The 24820-nt window shown below is 37.7% G+C and overlaps 1 protein-coding gene across 7 annotated transcripts; it reads left to right on the forward strand.

The window, feature by feature from the left end:
- The first annotated feature begins 293 nt into the window (after positions 1-293).
- Positions 294-24820, forward strand: TMEM267 (transmembrane protein 267). 7 transcript variants are annotated; one of them, XM_036910914.2, is made up of 4 exons: positions 818-958; positions 1160-1306; positions 19751-20138; positions 23466-24820. In XM_036910914.2, the coding sequence occupies exons 3-4, from the start codon at positions 19827-19829 to the stop codon at positions 23799-23801; spliced, it is 648 nt and encodes a 215-aa protein (XP_036766809.1). In that variant the 5' UTR covers positions 818-958; positions 1160-1306; positions 19751-19826; the 3' UTR covers positions 23802-24820. The 7 variants fall into 7 exon arrangements, with proteins under 7 accessions (XP_057351392.1, XP_036766807.1, XP_036766809.1 ...); XM_036910916.2 differs by lacking the exon at positions 1160-1306 and adding an exon at positions 2837-2957 and having other exon boundaries at positions 849-958; XM_057495397.1 differs by lacking the exon at positions 818-958 and adding an exon at positions 2837-2957 and having other exon boundaries at positions 965-1306.

The following is a 24820-nucleotide window of genomic DNA, read 5'->3' on the forward strand; positions in this document are numbered from 1 at the left end:
ACTGGAGGTAAAAAGGAGAAATGTCCCTCTTTGGGCCTGTTTTTTCTTGGGCCAGTGCTTTCTAGAGCCAAACGTCAAGCTAGACTTTTTCCTAGGTGCTAAGAACCACTACTCAGAGGCAGGGAGATAGGGTGGGACCTGGCCATAGTGCCAGTAAACAAGCTACATCTGTGAATCCACTTAATTAGGAGCAAGCTACCCTTTTACACAGTTGCTTTTTCTCCTGGGCATTTAGAAGTCATGACTGTTCTAGCCCTGCTCCGCTGTTCAAAAAAAGTAGACCCCCTCCAGAACGTCTGCCCGCATGGTGGCAAAAATAATTTATGAAGAAATCCCCAAGGGCGGTGAAGCGCTTTGGAGATCTTGGGTCTAAAAGATCGCAGAAAAACTGACGCCCACCCTGAGGGATCCAGTAAAAGTCTGAACTATCTCCACACCTCGGGAACCACGCCAGCCCGTGGCTCCCAGCCCTGACGTCTGTGGGTCGGATATTCCGTGGCCGCTTTCACGTCCCCAGCTTCCGGGCGGCAGCTTGGATGCGTTCTGGGTATTTCCGTGGTTACAGCCACGGCACGGCACCGGCTACGTCGAGAACGAATCCTAAGGTATGACAGAAACTAGCGAAGTCATCTCAAAGGCCTTTTTTGGGGGCAGTGTAGAGAACTCTCCGTACCCACCCGCTCCAACGAAGAGCACTCAACCGCCGCTTCCGGTCGGCTCAGAGCTGGGCCAGTATCCAGTATCCCGGCGTCCTCTCGGCCGGCCTTGCGGGCTGGAGCCGCTCTGGCCAGCGTCTGGCCTCTCTGTGGTGCCGGCCGTTGGGCGGAAGGAGTGGGGGCGGGTCCGCCATTCGCACTGCGGCTCCCGGCCTTGATAGTTGGTCGTTGTTTCTGCGGAGCTGCTGCAATGAACCGGGCGGGAGGGGGACAGAATGGACTCCGCGAAACTGCGTCCTGAGGTGGGGGGCAGGAGGCAGGGTCCGCCAGTGTCCGAAATCTGGAAGTTCCAGGTTCAAGATGGGGAGGGCGTGCATGGGCGGCAGACGCGTGGGACCTAAGAGCAAGGCGGGTGTGCTTGACCCTCGGGCCGGCGCTGTGGGGCGGTCCGGAGATAAGCGCGAAGCCCCGGCGCCTTCCTCAGCCTTCGTCGCGCTTTCTAGATCCCGTAGGCACCCAGCCCTCGCCTAGGCTCTGCGTCATCGGCGTTTCCCTGGCCCGGCTGCCTGGGGTCTTGCTGGAGTTGCCCATTGCCCTCCTTTCGGGCTGAGAGCTTTTACCCGCCCCGCCTCCCTGTTGGTGTGAATGCTGTAAGTGGGCCATGATCCTTTCCCTGCATATAAAATGTTTAGTTCCTGTCAATCCAAATCTTCCTTCTTTATTTTCTTAATCTATATTAAAAATTATTTATCATACCAGCCTTAGGAAAGAATGACTTTGGGATTTTGCTAAAAGTTGAAACAGGTGGAATTCTGATTTGTATGTTTTATTTGCAGTGGTCGTAGGAACTAAACATTTCATACGAGGCTGTAGAAAGTTAACATGCAAGTGAACAGAATTTGTGTTTCCTTTGAAATTAGCTGCATTTGATTTGGCACCTGCTTTAAGTATTGTAGCGTTAAAAAATTAAATGTATTAACTTTGGCAGCAACTACGGTGAAGAAAATTTGTAAAGTATATTAAAGGCAGTTAACTGGATTTGGTAAATATTTGTGAGAAGTGGAAAGTGGGGTGAAGCAGAAGATATTTGCATTGGGAATTTGTTAGCTCTTGTTTTGGCAGAAATGTCTAAAAGATTACTAATAATGCGCATTAATATATAAATAAAGTAACTGGCTAATTATGTGTTTGTCGAGTTAAGGAAAAGACTACTTAAATGCGTGCTTGGAAGACTCCATAGTTGAAGGTGTTGTACAGTAATAGGGATGGGGTGCCGCAGAGCTTGGCCATTGTAGAAAGTGGCTCCTTAAAGATAAGAGAACTATATGACCTGGGTAACTGGCTGTTGTGGCAGAGAACTCATCCTAAGTGATATCTTTAGTTCATAGGCTGAAGATTGCTTACCTGTTTACCCCATGCATTAGTATAATGAAATATTAGGCATCATGAGCAGTTGAGATTTTATGCAAGACAGGTTTAAAAAAAGTGTAATTTCTACTCTTAAGGAGTCTGCCCCACAAAAATGAGTATGTAAAATAAAGGTAATTTACAGGTTAGGGAGTTCCAGAGGCCATTATGTTTGTTGGGGGAGGAGCCAGGAAGTGGAAAAAGGTAAGAAAAATGGGTACACTTGGATGTCCTAGTCAGAGACAATAAATGAGAGGAAGTACACTTACCAAGCCTCTCTTCCTCATACTCTGAATCTAAGCCAGCGATGTTAAATATCTGCACCAACAGAGTATATTAAATGTCAGAATTCTGGGTTTCAAGGACCGTAATTTTACCTTTCTTAAAAATAGAACCAGTACTGTCTTCATACTGTTTTATCCACTACTGCATAACATACTACCCCAGAATTTATAGGCTTAAAACTGAACAATTATTATCTCATTGTGTCTGCGAGCTGGTATTTAGAAGAGGGTTAGCTGGGTGATTCTGACCCAGGGTGTCATGAAGTTGCAGTCCTATTGTTGGCAGGGCTGCAGGCATCTGAAGGCTTGTTGGGGCTAAGGGATCTGCTTGCAAGTTCATTCACATGAGCTTTTTGCTCCCGTCTAATTAAGCAAGCTATTTTATACTTTCCATTCATAAAATGCATTGTGCTGCCCCCTTATGTGGTTGTGTTCCTATTCATAAACAACAATACAGTTATTTTGTAAACAGTAGATTTTCTTTTTCAGGTCACTGTAAAATTGGATGGTCATTTAAATGCTTGAAGTGATCTTTTGATGTTTCATTTTGCTCATGACTCTTCATTAGCTACCCAGTCCTTTTAGAATCGGAACTTAGGTAAAACATAAGGTTAGTAACATTTAGATATCCTTTTTGATGATAAAAATTAATTTCATGAGTAAAAGAAGATGTATGCAATGCTGTGGCTTTAAAGAGACAACATGCAATTTGCAATTAAGTGGATGATGATCTTTTATTTTTGCTTTCTCAGATAAGATTTGAAAGTAAATTTGTAATTAACTGCATACATAAGCATAGTCTCAGTGGCAACAGAGCTTTTTTGTCAGGCTTCTGTGTAGTGTGTGCCCAGCCTGCATTTTCCTCACACTCATCCACCCGACTGGTCTTCTTTCCCGTTAGGCTAACATACAGCCACAGCTTAACAAAGCAGGGCACGGTTTCTGCTGCGGCCACATCTCTCTGGCTTGGTTATTAATTCAAGCTTTCTGGGTCCCACTTCCCGTCCAGCCTAGTGGATACTGGCATTTATCTTTGGCTCAAAGAGATGTTATGAACTTTAAAATGATATGCCTTGAACCTTTAAAAACTTGACTTCCTTTTCCATTCAAGTGTCAAATGTTTATTTTTTAAAGTAGAGATAAATGATACTTAATTTGTGAAGTATAAATCCTGAGGTTTACAGCAAGGACTCATGACCTTGGAGGTCTTTTTACATATACTACATTTTTTGTCTCTTGCTTGAAAGTACCTTGAAATCATTGTTTCCTCATCCTGGAAGAATTTGTAGACTATGACCCAATCTTAGTGCTTTAGAGAACAAGTTTCATTATTGCAAATGACCAAGATTGGCAGGATTGTTATAGACTACATTAGCTTTAACAAAGTAGTTCTCTGCAGGCAAGTATTCTTCACATTAGTGTGAATGAGTTAAAGAAAACTATATATGTTATTTCATGTGGAGATACAGAAATCTTCTGTACAGACTTTTCATGGGTCCAGTAGTATATACATATGAACAGATTATTTTATATTGTGCTATAAATGTGACTTATGAGAATTGTATAAAATTTTATTGTGTATTTTATGCTAGTACTTTTATTAATACATATTTATAATGTCAAATATTTCTACTTTTTTAAAATTACACTTTTAAAAAGCTAGCATCACAGTCTGAGTTGTTTAATTACTTCGGACTTTAACTTTGAAAATAGCTTCTTTGGTTTTGTGGGCATAACAGTAAGACACTGAAAATTTTTATGAAATCAAAGAAAGGAAAAAAAAGTAACGATCACATGTAAGTCCTCCAGTGAGAGACAAGCCAAATGAACAGCTGTCCAGATTTTTTAATGTGTATGTACATATTTTTAACAAAAATGTAATATTTCACATATTTTACAAGCTGCTTTTAAAAGTTTAATATCTATTGGGCATCTTTCCATGTCAATAAATATGGGAATAAGTATTTCTTTAATGGCCGCATAATTGTGTGGAATTTAATTCACTAGTCCCATATTTTGGACATGTAGTTTCTAATTGTTCCTTATTATGAAGAATGCCATACTGCACATCCATGTGTAACTCTTCGTATTTTTCTAACTACTTTATTAGGATAAATACCTAGAATTGGAAATGCCAAGTCAAAAGTTTGCTCATTTTTTTAAATGATTTTGTACATATTGTCAAACTGTCCACTAGAAAAATTAGACCAATTTATACTTCTAATATACCATAAGAGTTATCATTTCCCCACCACTACTAACAGAAAGCTTTAGCAATCTTTTGTCAATCTTCCATTGAAGTCTCATTGTTTTAATTTAAATTCAATTGATTACTAATAAAGTTGAAATCTTTTAATAATTTTTTGACCATTTGCATTTCTTCCTTTTCCAAAATGCCTTTTCATAGACATTGCCTGCTTTATTATTGGGATACTTATTTCTTCTTACTAATTTTAAGAGCCCTTAATAAAGTAAGGCTTCTCATCTTTCTCCACCATAAATGTTCTAAATTTCTACCATTTGTCTTTATGTCTATCATGCCAAAGTTTTACATTTTTATGTAGTCATGCCTACCAATGTTTAAAAAATAATTTTGAGCTCTTCTATAAAAGTCTAGCTAGCTGGATTATGAAGAAGTCTGTTTATAAATTCATTTAAACAACCCAAATTTGATCACCAAACTAATTACAAAAGCTATCTAACCATGGAAGTTTTCCAGGCAGCTAGTCAATAAAACTGATACCGTTTCTTAATTTAACCAGAGAAATGTTTTCTATATATTGCAAAACCCTAGTCTATGTGACGATTTAAAATCTAAAGTTTTTTTTAACAAGTTAACTGGTTAACTGTATAAAACTGCGTTGCACAGACAGAAAGCAGATGATTTCCATCTCAGGTTTTATCTGATGATTGACTCTGCAGTAGTACCTAGCAATTAATGCCTTTTCCACCAGACTGATTACCAATCATTTCTTGTTCTGGTCATTTCCTGTTCAGTATAGTATATATTTGGGAGGTTTCTCTTCTATTGCATCTGGGAGGATGAAAAAGCCCACCTGCTACATTATATGCTGAAAAGGCCAAATACTATCTTTTCCCTTGCAGTTACAGTGTGGGAGTGCGATCTAGGCCCAGCCCATCAGACACTTACCCTTCGCACTCCAAATTTTGTATTGAGCACAAAGAAATACTGCCAAGAATCTTGTATGATAGCAGAGACAGCAGCACTGGCTGCACTGCCAGTGGTGATACCTGGTGATGGACTGGGCACTATAAACTGGGCTTAGTGGCAGGAAGGTCTTCAGACCAGTTGTCCAGGATCATTTTCACTGGGTGCTTGAAGCATAGTTTTGAAGCCTGGTTCTTGAAACCTGGCAAGTCTGGTTTCCCAGTATCTTTTCAATAAATTTGTTTGGCTTTTATTTTGAGTTAATAATTGAGTTAATATAGGACAGAATGGAACCTACTGGCATCTACTCTTTTTTTTTTTTTTTCATGTACATGAACTTTTTTTTTTAAATTAATTAATTTATTTTTTTTTGTGAGGGCATCTCTCATATTTATTGATCAAATGGTTGTTAACGACAATAAAATTCTGTATAGGGGAGTCAATGCTCAATGCACAATCATTAATACACCCCAAGCCTAATTTTCATCAGTCTCCAATCTTCTGAGGCATAACAAACAAGTTCTTACATGTAGAACAAATTCTTACATAATGAATAAGTTACATAGTGAACAGTACAAGGGCAGTCATCACAGAAACTTTCGGTTTTGCTCATGCATTATGAACTATAAACAGTTCAAATATGAATACTCATTTGGTTTTTATACTTGATTTATATGTGGATACCACATTTCTCTCTTTATTATTATTATTTTTAATAAAATGCTGAAGTGGTAGGTAGATACAAGATAAAGGTAGAAAACATAGTTTAGTGTTGTAAGAGAGCAAATGTAGATGATCAGGTGTGTGCCTGTAGACTATGTGTTAATCCAAGCTAGACAAGGGCAATAAAACATCCACGTATGCAGAAGATTTCTCTCAGAACAGGGGGGGTGAGGTTCTAAGCCTCACCTCTGTTGATCCCCAATTTCTCACCTGATGGCCCCCCTGCGACTGTGCCTGTCTTAGGTTGATCACTTGAGGAATCTTACCCGTCTCTGGCTAACCAGTCATCTTCTGGGGCCATACAGGGAAATGTGAAGTTGGTAAGTGAGAGAGAAGCCTTACTGTTTGAAAAGGTTAGCTTTTTACTTCTTTGCATATTTATGCCCTGTGGCTTCTATGCCCAGCATTTGTCTTGAGGTATCTTTACCACTTGGAAGAATTATGATACTCGGTAAATTTGATATGAGGCACGAATTCTATTTAAGGGTTGTAATTAGGAAGGAAGAAGAAAAGCTATAGAAGTAGCAGGCGGAAGAAAACATGGGAAGATTGATTATTTCTTTGACATATCTTCTTGTAGAGTAACTTCAGCATGTATAGGTTTTAAACTACTAATTAAATTGCACACACACATTAACATAATAGGAGTATAGTTACATAACCAAAGCATACCTGTAATAACCAGCCATCTCCAGTGAAACCAAGAAAACCAGTTAGGCACCTTAGGCATTTGTGAAAACTTATCTATGATATGGTGGATATTGTCCAACTGAACTTGAACAGTCTGAGAGAAATCAGACAAAACAACCCATTCCTGGGGAATGTTCACATCCCTTATGTTCTTTTAACAGTAAATAGTCTGTAGTTGTAAGATTTTGGAGCGCTACAATTTGCACTTCTCCTAATTCTTGGTTGAGTTCCAACAGTATAGATCCAGTCAAATTTGTTGTTTTACTGTATGCACAGGCCAGCTTAGATATCTCCTTCCTCATTCCCATGGCAAGTCCAGGAGCTGGTGGGATGAGTGCATCTACAGCTGTAGCAGTGCGTGGATCTTTGTTGGGGTTTTTTGATGATCATCTTCTGGCATGAGTCTTGTTCCAGAGAGTGCTGATGTTGGAAGTTCTCTTTCATATCGTATCTTAGTTCATTTTCGGGGTAGCCCAATTAAGCTTTGATCTTCTGTATAGACGCAAACAGACCCTTTGCCTACACTTTTATATGCCCTTTATACCCTTGTGTAGAACTCACTGGAGGTTACCACACAGGAATTGCCCTTTTTTTTTTTTTTTTTTTTGGTATCACTAATCTACACTTACATGACGAATATTATGTTTACTAGGCTCTCCCCTATACCAGGTCTCCCCTGTAAACCCCTTTACAGTCACTGTCCATCAGCATAGCAAAATGTAGAATCACTACTTGCCTTCTCTGTGTTGTACAGCCCTCCCTTTTCTCCTACCCCCCCATGCATGTTAATCTTAATACCCCCCACTTCTCCCCCCCCTTATCCCTCCCTACCCACCCATCCTCCCCAGTCCCTTTCCCTTTGGTACCTGTTAGTCCATTCTTGAGTTCTGTGATTCTGGTGCTGTTTTGTTCCTTCAGTTTTTCCTTTGTTCTTATATTCCACAGATAAGTGAAATCATTTGGTATTTCTCTTTCTCCGCTTGGCTTGTTTCACTGAGCATAATACCCTCCAGCTCCATCCATGTTGCTGCAAATGATTGGATTTGCCCTTTTCTTATGGCTGAGTAGTATTCCATTGTGTATATGTACCACGTCTTCTTTATCCATTCATCTATCGATGGACATTTAGGTTGCTTCCAATTCTTGGCTATTGTAAATAGTGCTGCGATAAACATAGGGGTGCATCTGTCTTTCTCAAACTTGATTGCTGTGTTTTTAGGGTAAATTCCTAGGAGTGGAATTCCTGGGTCAAATGGTAAGTCTGTTTTGAGCATTTTGATGTACCTCCATACTGCTTTCCACAATGGTTGAACTAACTTACATTCCCACCAGCAGTGTAGGAGGGTTCCCCTTTCTCCACAGCCTCGCCAACATTTGTTGTTGTTTGTCTTTTGGATGGCAGCCATCCTTACTGGTGTGAGGTGATACCTCATTGTAGTTTTAATTTGCATTTCTCTGATAATTAGCGATGTGGAGCATCTTTTCATGTGTCTGCTGGCCATCTGTATTTCTTTTTTGGAGAACTGTCTGTTCAGTTCCTCTGCCCATTTTTTAATTGGGTTATTTGTTTTTTGTTTGTTGAGGCGTGTGAGCTCTTTATATATTCTGGACGTCAAGCCTTTATCGGATGTGTCATTTTCAAATATATTCTCCCATACTGTAGGGATCCTTCTTGTTCTATTGATGGTGTCTTTTGCTGTACAGAAGCTTTTCAGCTTAATAGAGTCCCACTTACTCATTTTTGCTGTTGTTTTCCTTGCCCGGGAGATATGTTCAAGAAGAGGTCACTCATGTTTATGTCTAAGAGGTTTTCGCCTATGTTTTCTTCCAAGAGTTTAATGGTTTCGTGGCTTACATTCAGGTCTTTGATCCATTTTGAGTTTACTTTTGTATATGGGGTTAGACAATGGTCCAGTTTCATTCTCCTACATGTAGCTGTCCAGTTTTGCCAGCACCACCTGTTGAAGAGACTGTCATTTTGCCATTGTATGTCCATGGCTCCTTTATCAAATATTAATTGACCATATATGTCTGGGTTAATGTCTGGATTCTCTAGTCTGTTCCATTGGTCTGTGGCTCTGCTCTTGTGCCAGTACCAAATTGTCTTGATTACTATGGCTTTATAGTAGAGCTTGAAGTTGGGGAGTGAGATCCCCCCTACTTTATTCTTCTTTCTCAGGATTGCTTTGGCTATTCAGGGTCTTTGGTGTTTCCATATGAATTTTTGAATTATTTGTTCCAGTTCATTGAAGAATGTTGCTGGTAGTTTCATAGGGATTGCATCAAATCTGTATATTGCTTTGGGCAGGATGGCCATTTTGACGATATTAATTCTTCCTAGCCACGAGCATGGGATGAGTTTCCATTTGTTGGTGTCCCCTTTAATTTCTTTTAAGAGTGACTTGTAGTTTTCAGAGTATAAGTCTTTCACTTCTTTGGTTAGGTTTATTCCTAGGTATTTTATTTTTTTTGATGCAATTGTGAATGGAGTTGTTTTCCTGATTTCTCTTTCTGTTGGTTCATTGTTAGTATATAGGAAAGCCACAGATTTCTGTGTGTTGATTTTGTATCCTGCAACTTTGCTGTATTCCGATATCAGTTCTAGTAGTTTTGGGGTGGAGTCTTTAGGGTTTTTTATGTACAGTATCATGTCATCTGCAAATAGTGACAGTTTAACTTCTTCTTTACCAATCTGGATTCCTTGTATTTCTTTATTTTGTCTGATTGCCGTGGCTAGGACCTCCAGTACTATGTTAAATAACAGTGGAGAGAGTGGGCATCCCTGTCTAGTTCCCGATCTCAGAGGAAATGCTTTCAGCTTCTCGCTGTTCAATATAATGTTGGCTGTGGGTTTATCATAGATGGCCTTTATTATGTTGAGGTACTTGCCCTCTATTCCCATTTTGCTGAGAGTTTTTAACATGAATGGATGTTGAACTTTGTCAAATGCTTTTTCAGCATCTATGGAGATGATCATGTGGTTTTTGTCTTTCTTTTTGTTGATGTGGTGGATGATGTTGATGGACTTTCGAATGTTGTACCATCCTTGCATCCCTGGGATGAATCTCACTTGGTCATGGTGTATGATCCTTTTGATGTATTTTTGAATTCGGTTTGCTAATATTTTGTTGAGTATTTTTGCATCTACGTTCATCAGGGATATTGGTCTGTAGTTTTCTTTTTTGGTGGGGTCTTTGCCTGGTTTTGGTATTAGGGTGATGTTAGCTTCATAGAATGAGTTTGGGAGTATCCCCTCCTCCTCTATTTTTTGGAAAACTTTAAAGAGAATGGGTATTATGTCTTCCCTGTATGTCTGATAAAATTCCGAGGTAAATCCATCTGGCCCGGGGGTTTTGTTCTTTGGTAGTTTTTTGATTACCGCTTCAATTTCGTTGCTGGTAATTGGTCTGTTTAGATTTTCTATTTCTTCCTGGGTCAATCTTGGAAGGTTGTATTTTTCTAGGAAGTTGTCCATTTCTCCTAGGTTTCCCAGCTTGTTAGCATATAGGTTTTCATAGTAGTCTCCAATAATTCTTTGCATTTCCGTGGGGTCCGTCGTGATTTTTCCTTTCTCGTTTCTGTTACTGTTGATTTTTGTTGACTGTCTTTTCTTCTTAATAAGTCTGACTAGAGGCTTATCTGTTTTGTTTATTTTCTCGAAGAACCAGCTCTTGGTTTCATTGATTTTTGCTATTGTTTTATTCTTCTCAATTTTATTTATTTCTTCTCTGATCTTTATTATGTCCCTCCTTCTGCTGACCTTAGGCCTCATCTGTTCTTCTTTTTCCAATTTCGATAACTGTGACATTAGACCATTCATTTGGGATTGTTCTTCCTTTTTAAAATATGCCTGGATTGCTATATACTTTCCTCTTAAGACTGCTTTTGCTGTGTCCCATAGTAGTTGGGGCTTTGTGTTGTTGTTGTCGTTTGTTTCCATATATTGCTGGATCTCCATTTTGATTTGGTCATTGGTCCATTGATTATATAGGAGCGTGTTGTTAAGCCTCCATGTGTTTGTGAGCCTCTTTGCTTTCTTTGTACAGTTTATTTCTAGTTTTATGCCTTTGTGGTCTGAGAAGTTGGTTGGTAGGATTTCAATCTTTTGGAATTTTCTGAGGCTCTTTTTGTGGCCTAGTATGTGGTCTATTCTGGAGAATGTTCCATGTGCACTTGAGAAGAATGTATATCCTGCTGCTTTTGGATGTAGAGTTCTATAGATGTCTATTAGGTCCATCTGCTCTACTGTGTTGTTCAGTGCTTCCGTGTCCTTACTTATTTTCTGCCCAGTGGATCTATCCTTTGGGGTGAGTGGTGTGTTGAAGTCTCCTAGAATGAATGCATTGCGGTCTATATCCCCCTTTAGTTCTGTTAGTATTTGTTTCACATATGCTGGTGCTCCTGTGTTGGGTGCATATATATTTAGAATGGTTATATCCTCTTGTTTGACTGAGCCCTTTATCATTATGTAGTGTCCTTCTTTATCTCTTGTTACTTTCTTTGTTTTGAAGTCTATTTTGTCTGATATTAGTACTGCAACCCCTGCTTTCTTCTCACTGTTGTTTGCTTGAAATATGTTTTTCCATCCCTTGACTTTTAGTCTGTACATGTCTTTGGGTTTGAGGTGAGTTTCTTGTAAGCAGCATATAGATGGGTCTTGCTTTTTTATCCATTCTGTTACTCTGTGTCTTTTGATTGGTGCATTCAACCCATTAACATTTAGGGTGACTATTGAAAGATATGTACTTATTGCCATTGCAAGCTTTAAATTCGTGGTTACCAAAGGTTCAAGGTTAGCCTCTTTAGTATCTTACTGCCTAATTTAGCTCACTTATTGAGCTGTTATATACACTGTCTGGAGATTCTTTTCTTCTCTCCCTTCTTGTTCCTCCTCCTCGATTCTTCATATGTTGGGTGTTTTGTGCTGTGCTCTTTCTAGGAGTGCTCCCATCTAGAGCAGTCCCTGTAAGATGTTCTGTAGAGGTGGTTTGTGGAAAGCAAATTCCCTCAGCTTTTGTTTGTCTGGGAATTGTTTAATCCCACCATCATATTTGAATGATAGTCGTGCTGGATACAGTATCCTTGGTTCAAGGCCCTTCTGTTTCATTGTATTAAATATATCATGCCATTCTCTTCTGGCCTGTAGGGTTTCTGTTGAGAAATCTGACGTGAGCCTGATGGGTTTCCCTTTATAGGTGACCTTTTTCTCTCTAGCTGCCTTTAACACTCTTTCCTTGTCCTTGATCTTTGCCATTTTAATTATTATGTGTCTTGGTGTTGCCCTTCTTGGATCCTTTCTGTTGGGGGTTCTGTGTATTTCCGTGGTCTGTTCGATTACTTCCTCCCCCAGTGTGGGGAAGTTTTCAGCAATTATTTCTTCTAAGATACTTTCCATCTCTTTTCCTCTCTCTTCTTCTTCTGGGACCCCTATAATACGGATATTGTTCCTTTTGGATTGGTCACACAGTTCTCTTAATATTGTTTCATTCCTGGAGATCCTTTTGTCTCTCTGTATGTCAGCTTCTATGCGTTCCTGTTCTCTGATTTCAATTCCATCAATGGCCTCTTGCATTCTATCCATTCTGCTTATAAACCCTTCCAGAGTTTGTTTCATTTCTGCGATCTCCTTTCTGGCATCTGTGATCTCCTTCCGGACTTCATCCCATTTCTCTTGCATATTTCTCTGCATCTCTGTCTGCATGTTTATGATTCTTATTTTGAATTCTTTTTCAGGAAGACTGGTTAGGTCTGTCTCCTTCTCTGGTGTTGTCTCTGTGATCTTTGTCTGCCTGTAGCTTTGCCTTTTCATGGTGATAGGAATAGTCTGCAGAACTGGGACGAGTGACGGCTGGAAGGACTTCCTTTCTTGTTGGTTTGTGGCCCTCCTCTCCTGGGAGAACAGCGACCTCTAGTGGCTTGTGCTGCGCAGCTGCGTGCAGGGTTTCTGCTTCCTGCCTGGTTGCTATGGAGTTAATCTCCGCTGTTGCTGTGGGCGTGGCCTGGCTCCGGCAGCTACTCCAAAATGGTGGAGTCGTGTTGGAGCAGGAGCTGCTGGGAGGCTATTTATCTCCGTAAGGGGCCTCCCTGCTCCCTGCAGCCCATGGGTTAGGGTGCCCAGAGATCCCCGGATTCCCTTCCTCTGGATTAAGTGACCTGCCCTGCCCCTTTAAGACTTCCAAAAAGCACCCGCCAAAACAAAACAAAACAACGAGCACCAAAAAAAAAAAAAAAAGAAAAAATTTTTAAATAAAAAGAAAAGAAAGGTGGTCGTTCGTTTTTCTTTATTCTCCAGTGCCAGCCTCAGGCCTCTGCTCACCGGTCTTTCTGCCCTGTTTCCCTAGTATTGGGGTTCCTATCCCTTTAAGACTTCCAAAAAGCACTCGCTAAAACAAAACAGCAAAAAAGCAAAAAAAAAAAAAATGGTCGCGCGCTTTTCTTCTGTCCTCTGGCGCCCAGCCTCCAGTGCCTGCTCACTGTTCTTGCTGCCCTGTTTTCCCAGTATCGAGGGCCCTGCACTCTGGCCCGGATGGCTGGGGCTGGGTGTTCGGCAGCCCTGGGCTCCGTCTCCCTCCCGCTCTGCCTATTCTTCTCCCGCCGGGAGCTGGGGGGAGGGGCGCTCGGCTGCCGCCCGGCCGGGGCTTCTATCTTACCCCCTTCGCGATGCGCTGGGTTCTCTCAGGTGCGGATGTGGTCTGGATATTGTCCTGTGTCCTCTGGTCTTTATTCTAGGAAAGGTTGTCTTTGTTATATTTTCATAGATATATGTTGTTTTGGGAGATTTCCGCTGCTCTACTCACGCCGCCATCTTCCGCCCCCCCCCCCCCGTGGCATCTACTCTTTCAAATGAAATTTAGAAACATTTTATAAAGTTCCTAAAAAAAATACCTTTATGATTTTGATTAGAATTACATTAAATTAATAGATTAAGGAAAATAACACCATCAATTTTTTCTTACTCAAAATGGTCTGACTTTGTACCAGTCCCATCAAAGAAGCCAAACTACTTTGCATGCTAAAGAATAAGACGTTTATTACAGGGATTAAAATTGTGAGGTTGGGAGAGCAGGCTGGGCAGGCTGCTGCCTCTGAAGCTTGTTGAACCTTCAGCTGCTGCGAATCGGCTTGACAGTTAGGCAGGGAAGCTGGATGTGTATGAGAGAGAGCTAGGACAGAACGGAACCTGAGTTGGCCTCAACTCCACTTTTGATGCTGTGGATGACCTACAGGAGAGGCTTGCACTTGACCTTGGGGTTGCGCATTCAGATCCAGGAATTGTAGAAGCTGCAGGAAGATCTGAAGGAGCTGTAGGCCCAGCTGCTTCCCCATGTCAGCAAAGTGGGCTAACAGCAGCAACACAGGTGAGCTCTGCGGGCACTGACCTTCAGAGAGCAAAAACAATAGCTGCTGCTCCACGTCTGCCTTCCAGGCCTCATGTACAATGTCTCCTGTAACCAACACTACCCAGAACTATTGAGTTCTGGAAAAGGTACTTCCGATTTAGCTCAGCTAACATAGTACAAAGCCACCAGAGCTCTAAAGAACTGATTGGTCTTTTGCATCCTTTAACACAGTTTTAGTACAGTTTTATAGCTTCTTCATACACATTTCCTATTTAGTTTATTCCTTGCTGTTGAATTTTTATTGTTGTGAATGATCATACTCTAACTTTTTTCTTATGATTATTGCTGATATATTAAAGATTAGTGTTTATCTTGAAGAAGCCACCTTTTTCAACTTAAATTCTAAATATTTTCAATTGATTCTCTCTCTCTTGATACACACTTATTTCACTTGCAAACTAGTATAATTACCTTTTTCTTCCTGGTTAAGGTAATGATACATTTTCTGTCCCTCCTTACCTTCCTTGTCTCATTATATTGACTAAACTGCCAGAACAGAATTACAAAACCATATTGTTTCTGACTTCTAAGGTAATGTTTCTTGGTTTTCATCACTTTGGTTTCTGTTAAACTGATGTTTGTCAATGTTTAGTGAACTTAAGAATTACCTGGTAGTCAATCTTGCTAAAAATGCAGATTCCCAGGGATGGATGTTACATTTTATCTTTATTTATTTAATATATAGTACCTGGTGGATAACATATACAGTGTACGATGACTACGCATTAATTGATTCAACAAATACTTACTGAGCCCCTACCATGTGCTAAAGGTACAGTGGTGAACAAAGCAGACAAAGTCTTTGCTCTCTGAGCTTTTGTTTTCTTTCCTGAATGTTTACAGAACATAAACACTTGAAAGATAGGCAAGTCTTTTGGCTCTAAAGGTATTATTTGCACCACCATTTAAGTTTAGTTTCTTTAAGCTAGTTAGGCCACTACATTTTTCTTTTTTAACAGGTGTACAAGTTATGAATCATACTGCCTTCTGGTCAGAATTTGGCCTGAACATTTTTTTTCTTTATTAAGGTATCATTGATACACAATCTTCTGCTCAGGTTTCACCTGAGCAACATTGTCGTTACTACATTCCCCACTATTATCAAGTCCCCAGCATATACCCCATTACAGTCACTGTCCATCAGCGTAGTAAGATGCTATAGAGTCACTTCTTGTCTTCTCTGTGCTATACTTCCTTCCCCGTGCCCCACCCGTATTATGTACGCTAACCATAATGCCCCTTAATCCCCTTTGGCCTGAACATTTCTACTTTTTAGATTGTATTGAAGTTTTTCTTGTGGATAAGTAAATGTTAACTTTTACAGATGTTCCATGCACATTTGGAAAGTGTGTATTATATGTTATAAGACAGTTTTTGAACTGTATGTGAAATCAAATTTATAAATACATTATTCAGATTATCTGTAACTTTTCTTTTTTGGCTACTGGATTTAACTTAACTTTTACTGCTTTGCTGCTGGATGTGTCAGCAGCTTCTTACATAACTTTACTGTGACTTGAATATTTTACTCCTTTTGGTCCCACTAATCTTTTGCTGTGAATTCTGTTTGATGTTAGTATACCCCTGGTACTTTATTTTGTTTGTATTTTCTAGATAAAGTTTTCTCATCTCTTCTCATTTCTGTATTGCTGAGCCTTTGAGATGTTTTCTTATGAACAGTAACTTGGTGGATATGTACTTTTGCCCCAGTCTATCTCTTTACAGAGAAATGAAGTACATATATGTTTATTGTGGTATTTATGTTTTATATGTTTGGTCCCTGTTGCTTTTTGGAGGTAGGTGAGGGTGAAGTTTTCTTCTTTCCCTTTTTTTCCTCTTCTGTTTTGCTATGTTGATTAAGTTTTCTTTATTCCTCTCCCCTCCCCCTCAAGATTTATAAGTTCTGCTCCTTAATTCTTTTTTCCCAGAAATCATAATTAGGTATTATAATATCTAAGGCACAACTCTTAAAATGCACGATTGTCATACAGGTACCATAATTTAGTTATGTTTCAAATCCTACCATCATGATCCTTTAGTTCTGTAAAGGTTGCCCCACAATATTTGACATTTAGTGTTGGTTTAATCACATTCTCTTTTGCAAAAAACGTTTCTTTTTTGACTTGGAAATTCTTGGGAAATTATTTTGAATTTATTTTTTTCTTTCAATGCACAACTTTTTGTTCTTTTTTTCCATCCAAGCTTTGAGAAAATCTTGGAAAGTGTTCTTATTCACTAATTGTGTTTTTTTGAAGCCTCATTTACTATGCATTTCTTCTGTTGATTTTTTAATTTAGGAATTAGGCTTTTTCAGACACTCCTTTTACATGGAAGCCTGCTGTTGTTATTGACAATAAAATGTATTTGCTAGCTTTTTAAAATCTTTGTTGGAGTATAATTGACATATAATAAACTGTACATATTTAAAATGTACAATTTGATATATTTTGATGTATGTATGAAATTATGAACCATGAAACTATTACCATCATCAAGATAATGAATATATCTGTCCCCTCAACATTTCCTTACATTCCTTTTTAATTCTTCCTGTCCCTCCTGCCCCCAGGCAACCGTATCTGCTTCCATCACTGTCTTTGCATTTCCTGGAATTTTACATATAGGGAATCATACTGTGTACTCTTTTTGAAAACATACTTCTAAGTGAAAATTTCAAATATATTGGAAATTTCAAGATTGTATAGTCATTACATAAATTTAACAGTTGTAACAGTTTCCTGTAATTGCTTCATTTATTTACTTTTTCTGAGTCAATAGACTTTTTTAATAGCCACTCTGGGTTTACAGAAAAATTGGCAGATAGTATGGTATTCCCATATTTCCCTCTCCTGCACACATTTCTTCCTATTACTAATATTTTACATTAGTGTGCTACATTTATTACAATTAATGAACCAATATTAATACATTATTATTAACTGAAGTCTATAGTTTACATTTGTACAGTTCTGTGGGTTTTGACTGTACCTTTTTTTATGGTTTGACTTCCTAGTATTATTTTGAGGTTCACCCATGTTTTTGTATGTATCGCTTTTTCGTTTGTTTATTCCACATTTTGTTTATCCAGTTGGGTTGTCTGTTTAGAGCAAATGTAGATAAAGCTGCTGTTATATTCATGTACAAATCATTGTGCAGATGTATGCTCTAATTTCTCTTGGGTAAATACCTAGGAGTGGAATAATGTAGTGACCAAGACATATGGTAGGAATATGTTTGACTTTGAGAAACTAAAGTGAGTATACAGTTTTACATTCCCACCAGCAACATATAACATTCTGGTTGATCCACATCTTGTCAACACTTGGGATGGTTAGTCTTTAATTTTAATCATTCTAATAGATATGTTTGGTATCTCATTGTGGTTTTAATTTGCATTCCCTAATAATAATGTTGGGTAATTTCATGTGGTAATTGACCATCTGCATATCATCTTTGTAAAGTTCTTTTTCAAGTCTTGTGCCCATTTTTATATTGCTTTATTGTTTTTCTGTTAATTCTGTTTTGCGAATTCTTTATTCTGGATACATCCTTTATCAAATATGACATGTACAAGCATTTTCTGCTAGTCTGTGGCTTGTCTTCATTCTCTTAACATTGTCTTTCAAAAAGCAGGAGTTCTTAATTTTGATGAAGTTCAGTTTATTGATTACTAAAACAGCTTTTGATGTTGCATGTAAGAACTTTTTGCATAATCCAAGGATACCGAAATGTTCTCCTCCAGAAATTTTAGTTTTATGTTTTACTTTTAGGTCTGTCATCCATTTTGAGTTTTTATGTATGGAGTAAGGTGTGGGTTAATGTTCATTATTTTTGCACATGGATGTCCAGTTGTTCAGCATGATTTGTTGAAAAGAATATCTTTTCTCTATTGACTTGCTTTTGCATGATTGTCAAAAATCATCTGACTGTGTGTGTGGATCTATTTCTGAACCCACTGTATTTTGTTCCATTGAGCTCTTTGTCTTTCTTTGTACTGATACCACACTGTCTTGATTACTGTAGCTTTGTAATAAGACTTGAAATCAGATGCTTTAAGTCCTTCAATTTACTTCCTCTTTTTCAAAGTACTTTTCTAGGTGTGTTCTAGGTCTCTTGCATTTCCCTGTTAATTTTAGAATATACATAATGAGCCATGTATTGTTTTTATTACAGAATGGAAGTTGAGTCATTTTCAATAAATCATTTAGTTATTCTTTAGCCTCAAAGTTAAAATAACACAAAACAAAAACTTTAGGTATCACACAATATTGATACCTTTAGTTGGGTAAATGAATTTAATATTCTATGCCAGGTAAGTGCTCAACAGAGAATTATGATTGCCTTTTTATATCACTGAAAGCTCTTTGGGTGGAGACAAGAGAAAGCAAAAAAGGATTTATTAGAAAAATGCTGGGTAGCTCATAGAACAAGGGTGAGCTGGAGAAACGAGCACAGCCCTGAGAATATTAGAGATTGGATCAGAGGACTTGATGTCCTTATGATTCTTTCTCATAAACTGTTCCATGTAGTGGAGCCTCTAGTATGCAAGAAGAAAAGGAACTTTCTCCACCAGCTCCACTTAGGAAAATTCTAGATAGGAGTCTGATTGCTAAAGCCCAGGTCACCATCATTAGATTAATCACTGCTAATCTAATCACTACTGGAAAATGATTACTAACTAGTAATTACTAATAACTACTAGTAAGGGATATAGAGAATTCTAATTGGTTAGCTCCAAAGTTTGGGTATTGTGATGAGCAGTTTTCCCAAAGGATGTTAAAGAAGTATAGAAAGTAGTTGCTGGGTATACAGACACAATGGATGCCCACTAAACTATTTGATAACCTCAAAGTAATATATTACAGTCAGTGGACTTTCTTAATGTTTATATTACAAAATATAATATTTAATATCTGCAATTGTATAATATTATATATATATATATATATTATATATATTTGGCTTTCCCTTGCTATATACTACCATCTAAACTGTTATTCCTACAAAGCTAATCTATTCTCTTTGGGCCACATAGCATGTTATATATAACATGTAAGATACACCATTTTTAATACTTGAAAGTTGCTAAGATCTTAAATGTTCTTACCACACACACAAAAAGGTAACTGTGTGAAGTGATGGATGTTTTAACTAACCTTATTGCAGTAATAATTTCATAATATATATGTATGCCAAGTCATCACATTATACACTGTAAATTTACACAGTGTTATATATCAGTTATATCAGTATAGCCAGGAATAATAAAAATAAGATGAAATTATTGACAACAGCTTAAAAATAAATACCAGTTTTCACAATTGTTTTATATTTGTGAAATTATTGCTGATATTGTCTTGTTTAAATATTATATGGCAGCTTATAATCTCCATTAATATTTTCCTCTGCTTTCTATTTTAGAGTAACTGGGAATATAAACAAGAATAAGCTGTTTGTTTTCTGATGGCTTTTAGTATACACTGACATATGGCCTGTGATGGCATCCGAGACTGAGAAGACCCATGCTCTACTCCAGTCTTGTAGCACTGACTCTCTTATTGCCAGCCTTGGTCTGGGGCTATTTGCCCTAGTAGCTGACAGAATTCTTCAGTTTTCCATAATTCAGCAAAACGACTGGCTTCGAGCCCTCTCAGATAATGCTGTACATTGCGCAATCGGCATGTGGTCATGGGCAATAGTCATTGGAATCAAAAAGAAGACTGACTTTGGAGAAATCGTCTTAGCTGGATTTTTAGCCTCTGTTATTGATGTAGACCACTTTTTTCTAGCTGGATCCCTGTCTTTAAAGGTAAGAAGCATGTATGTTTAATTTTGCTGGTCTTTAATTTCTTCAGCACCGTTATATTGATCTTCACAGCATCCTTTTAGTTTGAGAAGATTAGCCTTATTTTAAAATAAGAAAGCCCATTCATCCCACTTTTTTGAGCATTGAGTACTTCCTTGAATGTACACACAGACATGTTGCTAATCAAGTTATTTGGCATCACAGAGTGCCAAGGTCTCACTAATTGTACCTGTGAAGTTCTGTATTGGTTTTACTGAGGATGTATTTAGCCAAGTCTTAAAGGAAAGGGTAGACAACTGGTTTAAAGCAACAGGGGGTCATTCTTGGGCTTTCCTAGTTCTTTTTGTATCAGTGTTCTTTCCTCAGGACCACACTTAAATTTGCCCCCTCATTCTTAACGTTTTATCTTTTAATATGTAGCTCCTAAGTGCTCCGTAACAGTTGAATAGCTTTAAGGTGATTCCCAGTCCTGGGGAATGTCCTTAATGGGCCTCATCCCTGAGACCCTCTTGAGGCCAAAAGTATGCATTGCAATGGGCTGATTAGGACATAGTCCCTGGTGGAGAAAGGGAGGAATTTCATTGAGGCTTTAGGGATTTAGCTATACAGCTACCTATCAAATGAGCTGATCCTAAAATGGCAATTCAGTTAATATTTTCTAAGGGTCAGAAGGTTTGCCTACTTTTTACATGTTTCTGGTCTGAAACATTTCAGGAAAGTAATACAAACTCATAGAGCAAGGCCTTAGCATCACCACTGGCCTAGAACACTGCCTGGCTCACATAGTAGTGTGTTCAGTAGTATTTGTTGAAAGGAGAAATGATCACTTCTTTTTCCAATTATGTGTCAAGGACTGTACCAAGTATTTTTCAGAGGTTGTTTCACTTATTTAGAAACTTAATCAGTAAGGAATCAGTAGTTCCTGACTAAAGACAAATTTTAACTTTTTTGCTGTAAGTGGAAGCAGCATAACATTGATATTAATTGAAATCAGAAGACCTGGGTTTGAACCCTAGTATGTGGTGTTAGCAAAGCACTTTTAAACTTTTTTAAGGCTTAATTTCTGTAAAATGTGGACTCTTAACGATACCCCATAAGGTTCTTGTGAGGACTAAATGAGCATGTTAAGTGGCATACCCTGGCAAATAGTTAATAATAAATGTTAGTAGAGACTGGGATAAGCTCTGAAACATAAAAAGTGTGGGTCATGAATGCATTCACCTAGAACTTAACTCTCCTGTTGTAATTTTTTAAAACATTTAGGCTCTATACTATATTATTTGATTCATTTAGAAACAGTAGTGTTAAGAATATGGGCCACAGAGTCAGACAGACCCAGTATCAAATCTCAGCTCTGCCACTTAGTAACCGCACAACATGGGGAGCTACTTAGCATCCCTAAGTCTGAGTTTACTCCTCAGTAAAATAATCCCTAACTCAGGATTGTTATAGGGAGCTAATGAGATAGTGCACGTAAAGTATACCATAGTGTTGGTATTGATTCTTCTTTTTTGAATGAAGTATTAACATTTGTTCACATTCACCATAAGATTCTATGTGATCATCAGTAATAAATGTCAAAATTGAGTATTTGTGATAGTTATTTTCAAGTACTTCTACTTTTAAGCAATTCTGTAATTTTATAATGCCCTTTTCTCCTTCATTATTCACTATTTTTCTGTGAATGAAAAATAATGCATTGATGATTTAGGAATCAGCCAACCAACAGAAATTCCTTATTTCTTCTTTAGCTCTATTAATGTAAACAAACTTCACAAATAAAAATGTGAAGAGTTAAATATCCCTGCAAAGATATCCAGCACAAAACTGCTAATCATCTCTCAACTTCAGGCTATTGCTTTCTTTCAAGTAATGATTCCCGTAGACTCCCTGATTCCACTCTGATATTGAGAGCATGGATTATTGTGGGTATAGAACTTAAAAGCAAAGGTAGAAACAAGTGGAATAGTAATACAGAAATGTTTTGTGTTCTGACAGAGTAGAAATAAAACAGCTAAAATGTGGTGGAGAAGGGAGAGGGAAGAGAAATGTAGAAAAACTCTTTGGTGTTCAGTCAATAGGGGAGTTAAAGAACATAGATTTAAGGAATAGGTTTATAAGATTCCCCATGTAAGGGTGATGTGACTTGACAGTGTGGCAAGGTAGAGTCTCTTTAATGGATGCCTTTTTTTTTGTGGTGGGAAGGTTGTATCCTTAATTTATTCTTTACTATAGATAACTAAATTTTTTTCTTTCCTACGTCTTTTGCCCTGTACTGTCTAGTCTCCAAAAGGTACCTTTCTCCCTTCCTTTTTACCATCTTCTTCCCCAGAAACAATGCCTTTCACAGCCTTGAGACATGCACACTAATTCCTTTCTCTTTGGTCATTGCTTTGATGGACCAGGACCCTTTTCAGCATTTCACACTTGGTTAAACTTTCTCTTTCTAGAGGTAATTTTAGATCAATCTTAGATTTCCCTTAATTTTTCCTGGCTTTGGATGGGAGTATGAGCTAAGGCTCACTGATTTGACGTTTATTTTAATACTTAGGAAGTTGGGCATTCTGACTTTTATCTATGCAAAGTGGGGTTTGGTATAGTTTTATTTTCCTTGCTCTGTAATGTTTTTGAGGATTTGTGGAGAGAGTTGGCTTTAGGCAATCTTCACTCTATCCTCAGCTTTCTTTTTATTAGAAATTATCTTGTTGCAAATTAGTCTTTACAGTGAGAGCAAAACCTTATTCATGGATCAAGCAGGGATTAAGCCTGAAATTTTCATTTGTTTAGATGTTGGTTACATATTTTGCAATGGTTTAGAAATTTTACTGAAGCTTATTTAACCCAACTTTAGAATACTTATTTAAAATAAGATAATTTTTATAAATGTTAATAAATTCTGAAAGTACTCAAGTGTCCTATAAAATGTTTACAATAAAAATATTCACCTTTTGTGCCTTTATTGATTTTATTCAGTTGTGAGATTTTTTCAGCACTCTTAGAGGCCCCAGCCAGTTCTTTAAAACTCCAAATTTACACAAACCATACATTTAGGATATAAATTACATTTGTATTGTGACTTTTGTAAGCAGATAATAAGAAACTTTAAAAAATGCAATCACCATGTTCTGGATATATTGATTTCATTTTTAATGCAAAGAATATCCTGGTCACACTTTTATCTTCTTCGTCTTATACATAATAGATTTAATACATGCATTCAGAGATGGGTTTCTAGCAGACTCCTGGAAAATACTGTAGAATACTAAGAAGCATCTATAGAATTTTGTTTTCCAGGAAAGGAACAATACTAGCTATTGCTTTCCCCCACAGTCCGCTTTGACTCTTCCTCGAAGACCTTTCCTTCACTGTTCTACTGTGATACCTGTTGTGGTTCTGACCGTGAGGTTTACTATGCATCTCTTCAAGCTCAAAGATTCCTGGTGCTTTCTTCCCTGGATGTTATTTATATCCTGGAGCTCACACCATATCCGAGATGGAATTCGTCACGGTTTGTGGATATGCCCATTTGGAAAAACTTCTCCTTTGCCATTCTGGCTTTATGTAATAATCACATCATCTTTACCTCACATCTGTTCATTCATTATGTATTTAACAGGGACCAGACAAATGATGTCTTCAAAACATGGAATTCGTATTGATGTCTGAGGTAGCCATATGACAATCATAAAGAAGCAAATGCTTCAGACAATTAAGTATCCAACATTAAAGTGAATTTTTAAAAATGTATTAATTAGGTATGTACACTAATTATAATTCTGAATCCTCTTGCTCAGGAAGCATGTACAAGTTAATAAAAACTATTTGTTGTAATTCTACTTTTCTATAGCACTTGAAGTACAATATTATAGTTCTGTTTATTTCATGAAATATTTGTTTATCTGACTTTACTAATAGCTTTATTAGATTAATACCCAGTTAAGTTTTCTGGTACTATACCATTAACTTAGTTCATTTCCTGATGAAAAACAGTTCAAATTTTTGGGTGACTAATTTATAGTAAGTTAGCATTCTATTTGGATCCACATTTTTCTGAGATATGGAAACAGTGAAACCGCCAAAATAAATGAGATCATGAATAAGATGTGTAGTGAACACTAACATTTCTTTGTTTGTAAATGTTGATCTTGACTGAAGTTTAATTTGCCAAGTGTTTAGTGAGTTGTGAATACTGGCAAATCCTGCCCAGTGCCATGTGAGAGGCCATTGAAATATTTTTAAAAGATGATAATGAACATTAGATCTAGGTCACTGTTTCTTAACATCTGCCTGATGTTAAGAAACAAAACATATTTTTTCAAAATGAAGTTTTAGGAAATTTGCTTTTTCCTTTGTTCCTTTAGGTTTAAAGGTTAAAAATTATTAACCTTTATTAGCAAAGGAAAATTTAGTTGCAGTAAATTTTACATTTGCATAATTTATTGTTACATTGATATAAACATCAGTGTCCCAAAGGCACCTGCATTTTTGTATAACATACCTACCATTTGCTGTCTTCAGATTTTCTTACGTGTTTGTGATCTGTAATGCTAGTGATTGTGTGCCTTATTCTCTGAGAAATGATGAAACAATGCCTTATCCAAAGCAGATTTTTCTCACTTATTAAGTTAAAGAATTCTGTAAATTGTTACAAAGGTTTAAGCTCTTTAGTTAATTTTTCTTTTTTT

This window comes from Manis pentadactyla, chromosome 2 (genome assembly GCF_030020395.1).
Source record: "Manis pentadactyla isolate mManPen7 chromosome 2, mManPen7.hap1, whole genome shotgun sequence".
Lineage (NCBI taxonomy): Eukaryota > Metazoa > Chordata > Mammalia > Pholidota > Manidae > Manis > Manis pentadactyla.

What these genes read in the sequence shown, in the direction of transcription:
- TMEM267 (XM_057495409.1), top strand. Translation starts at nt 19,827, where the DNA reads ATGGCATCCGAGACTGAGAAGACCCATGCTCTACTCCAGTCTTGTAGC. An exon ending in CTGGATCCCTGTCTTTAAAG is followed by an intron (nt 20,139 to 23,465) that starts GTAAGAAGCATG and finishes TTTCCCCCACAG; the next exon opens with TCCGCTTTGACTCTTCCTCG.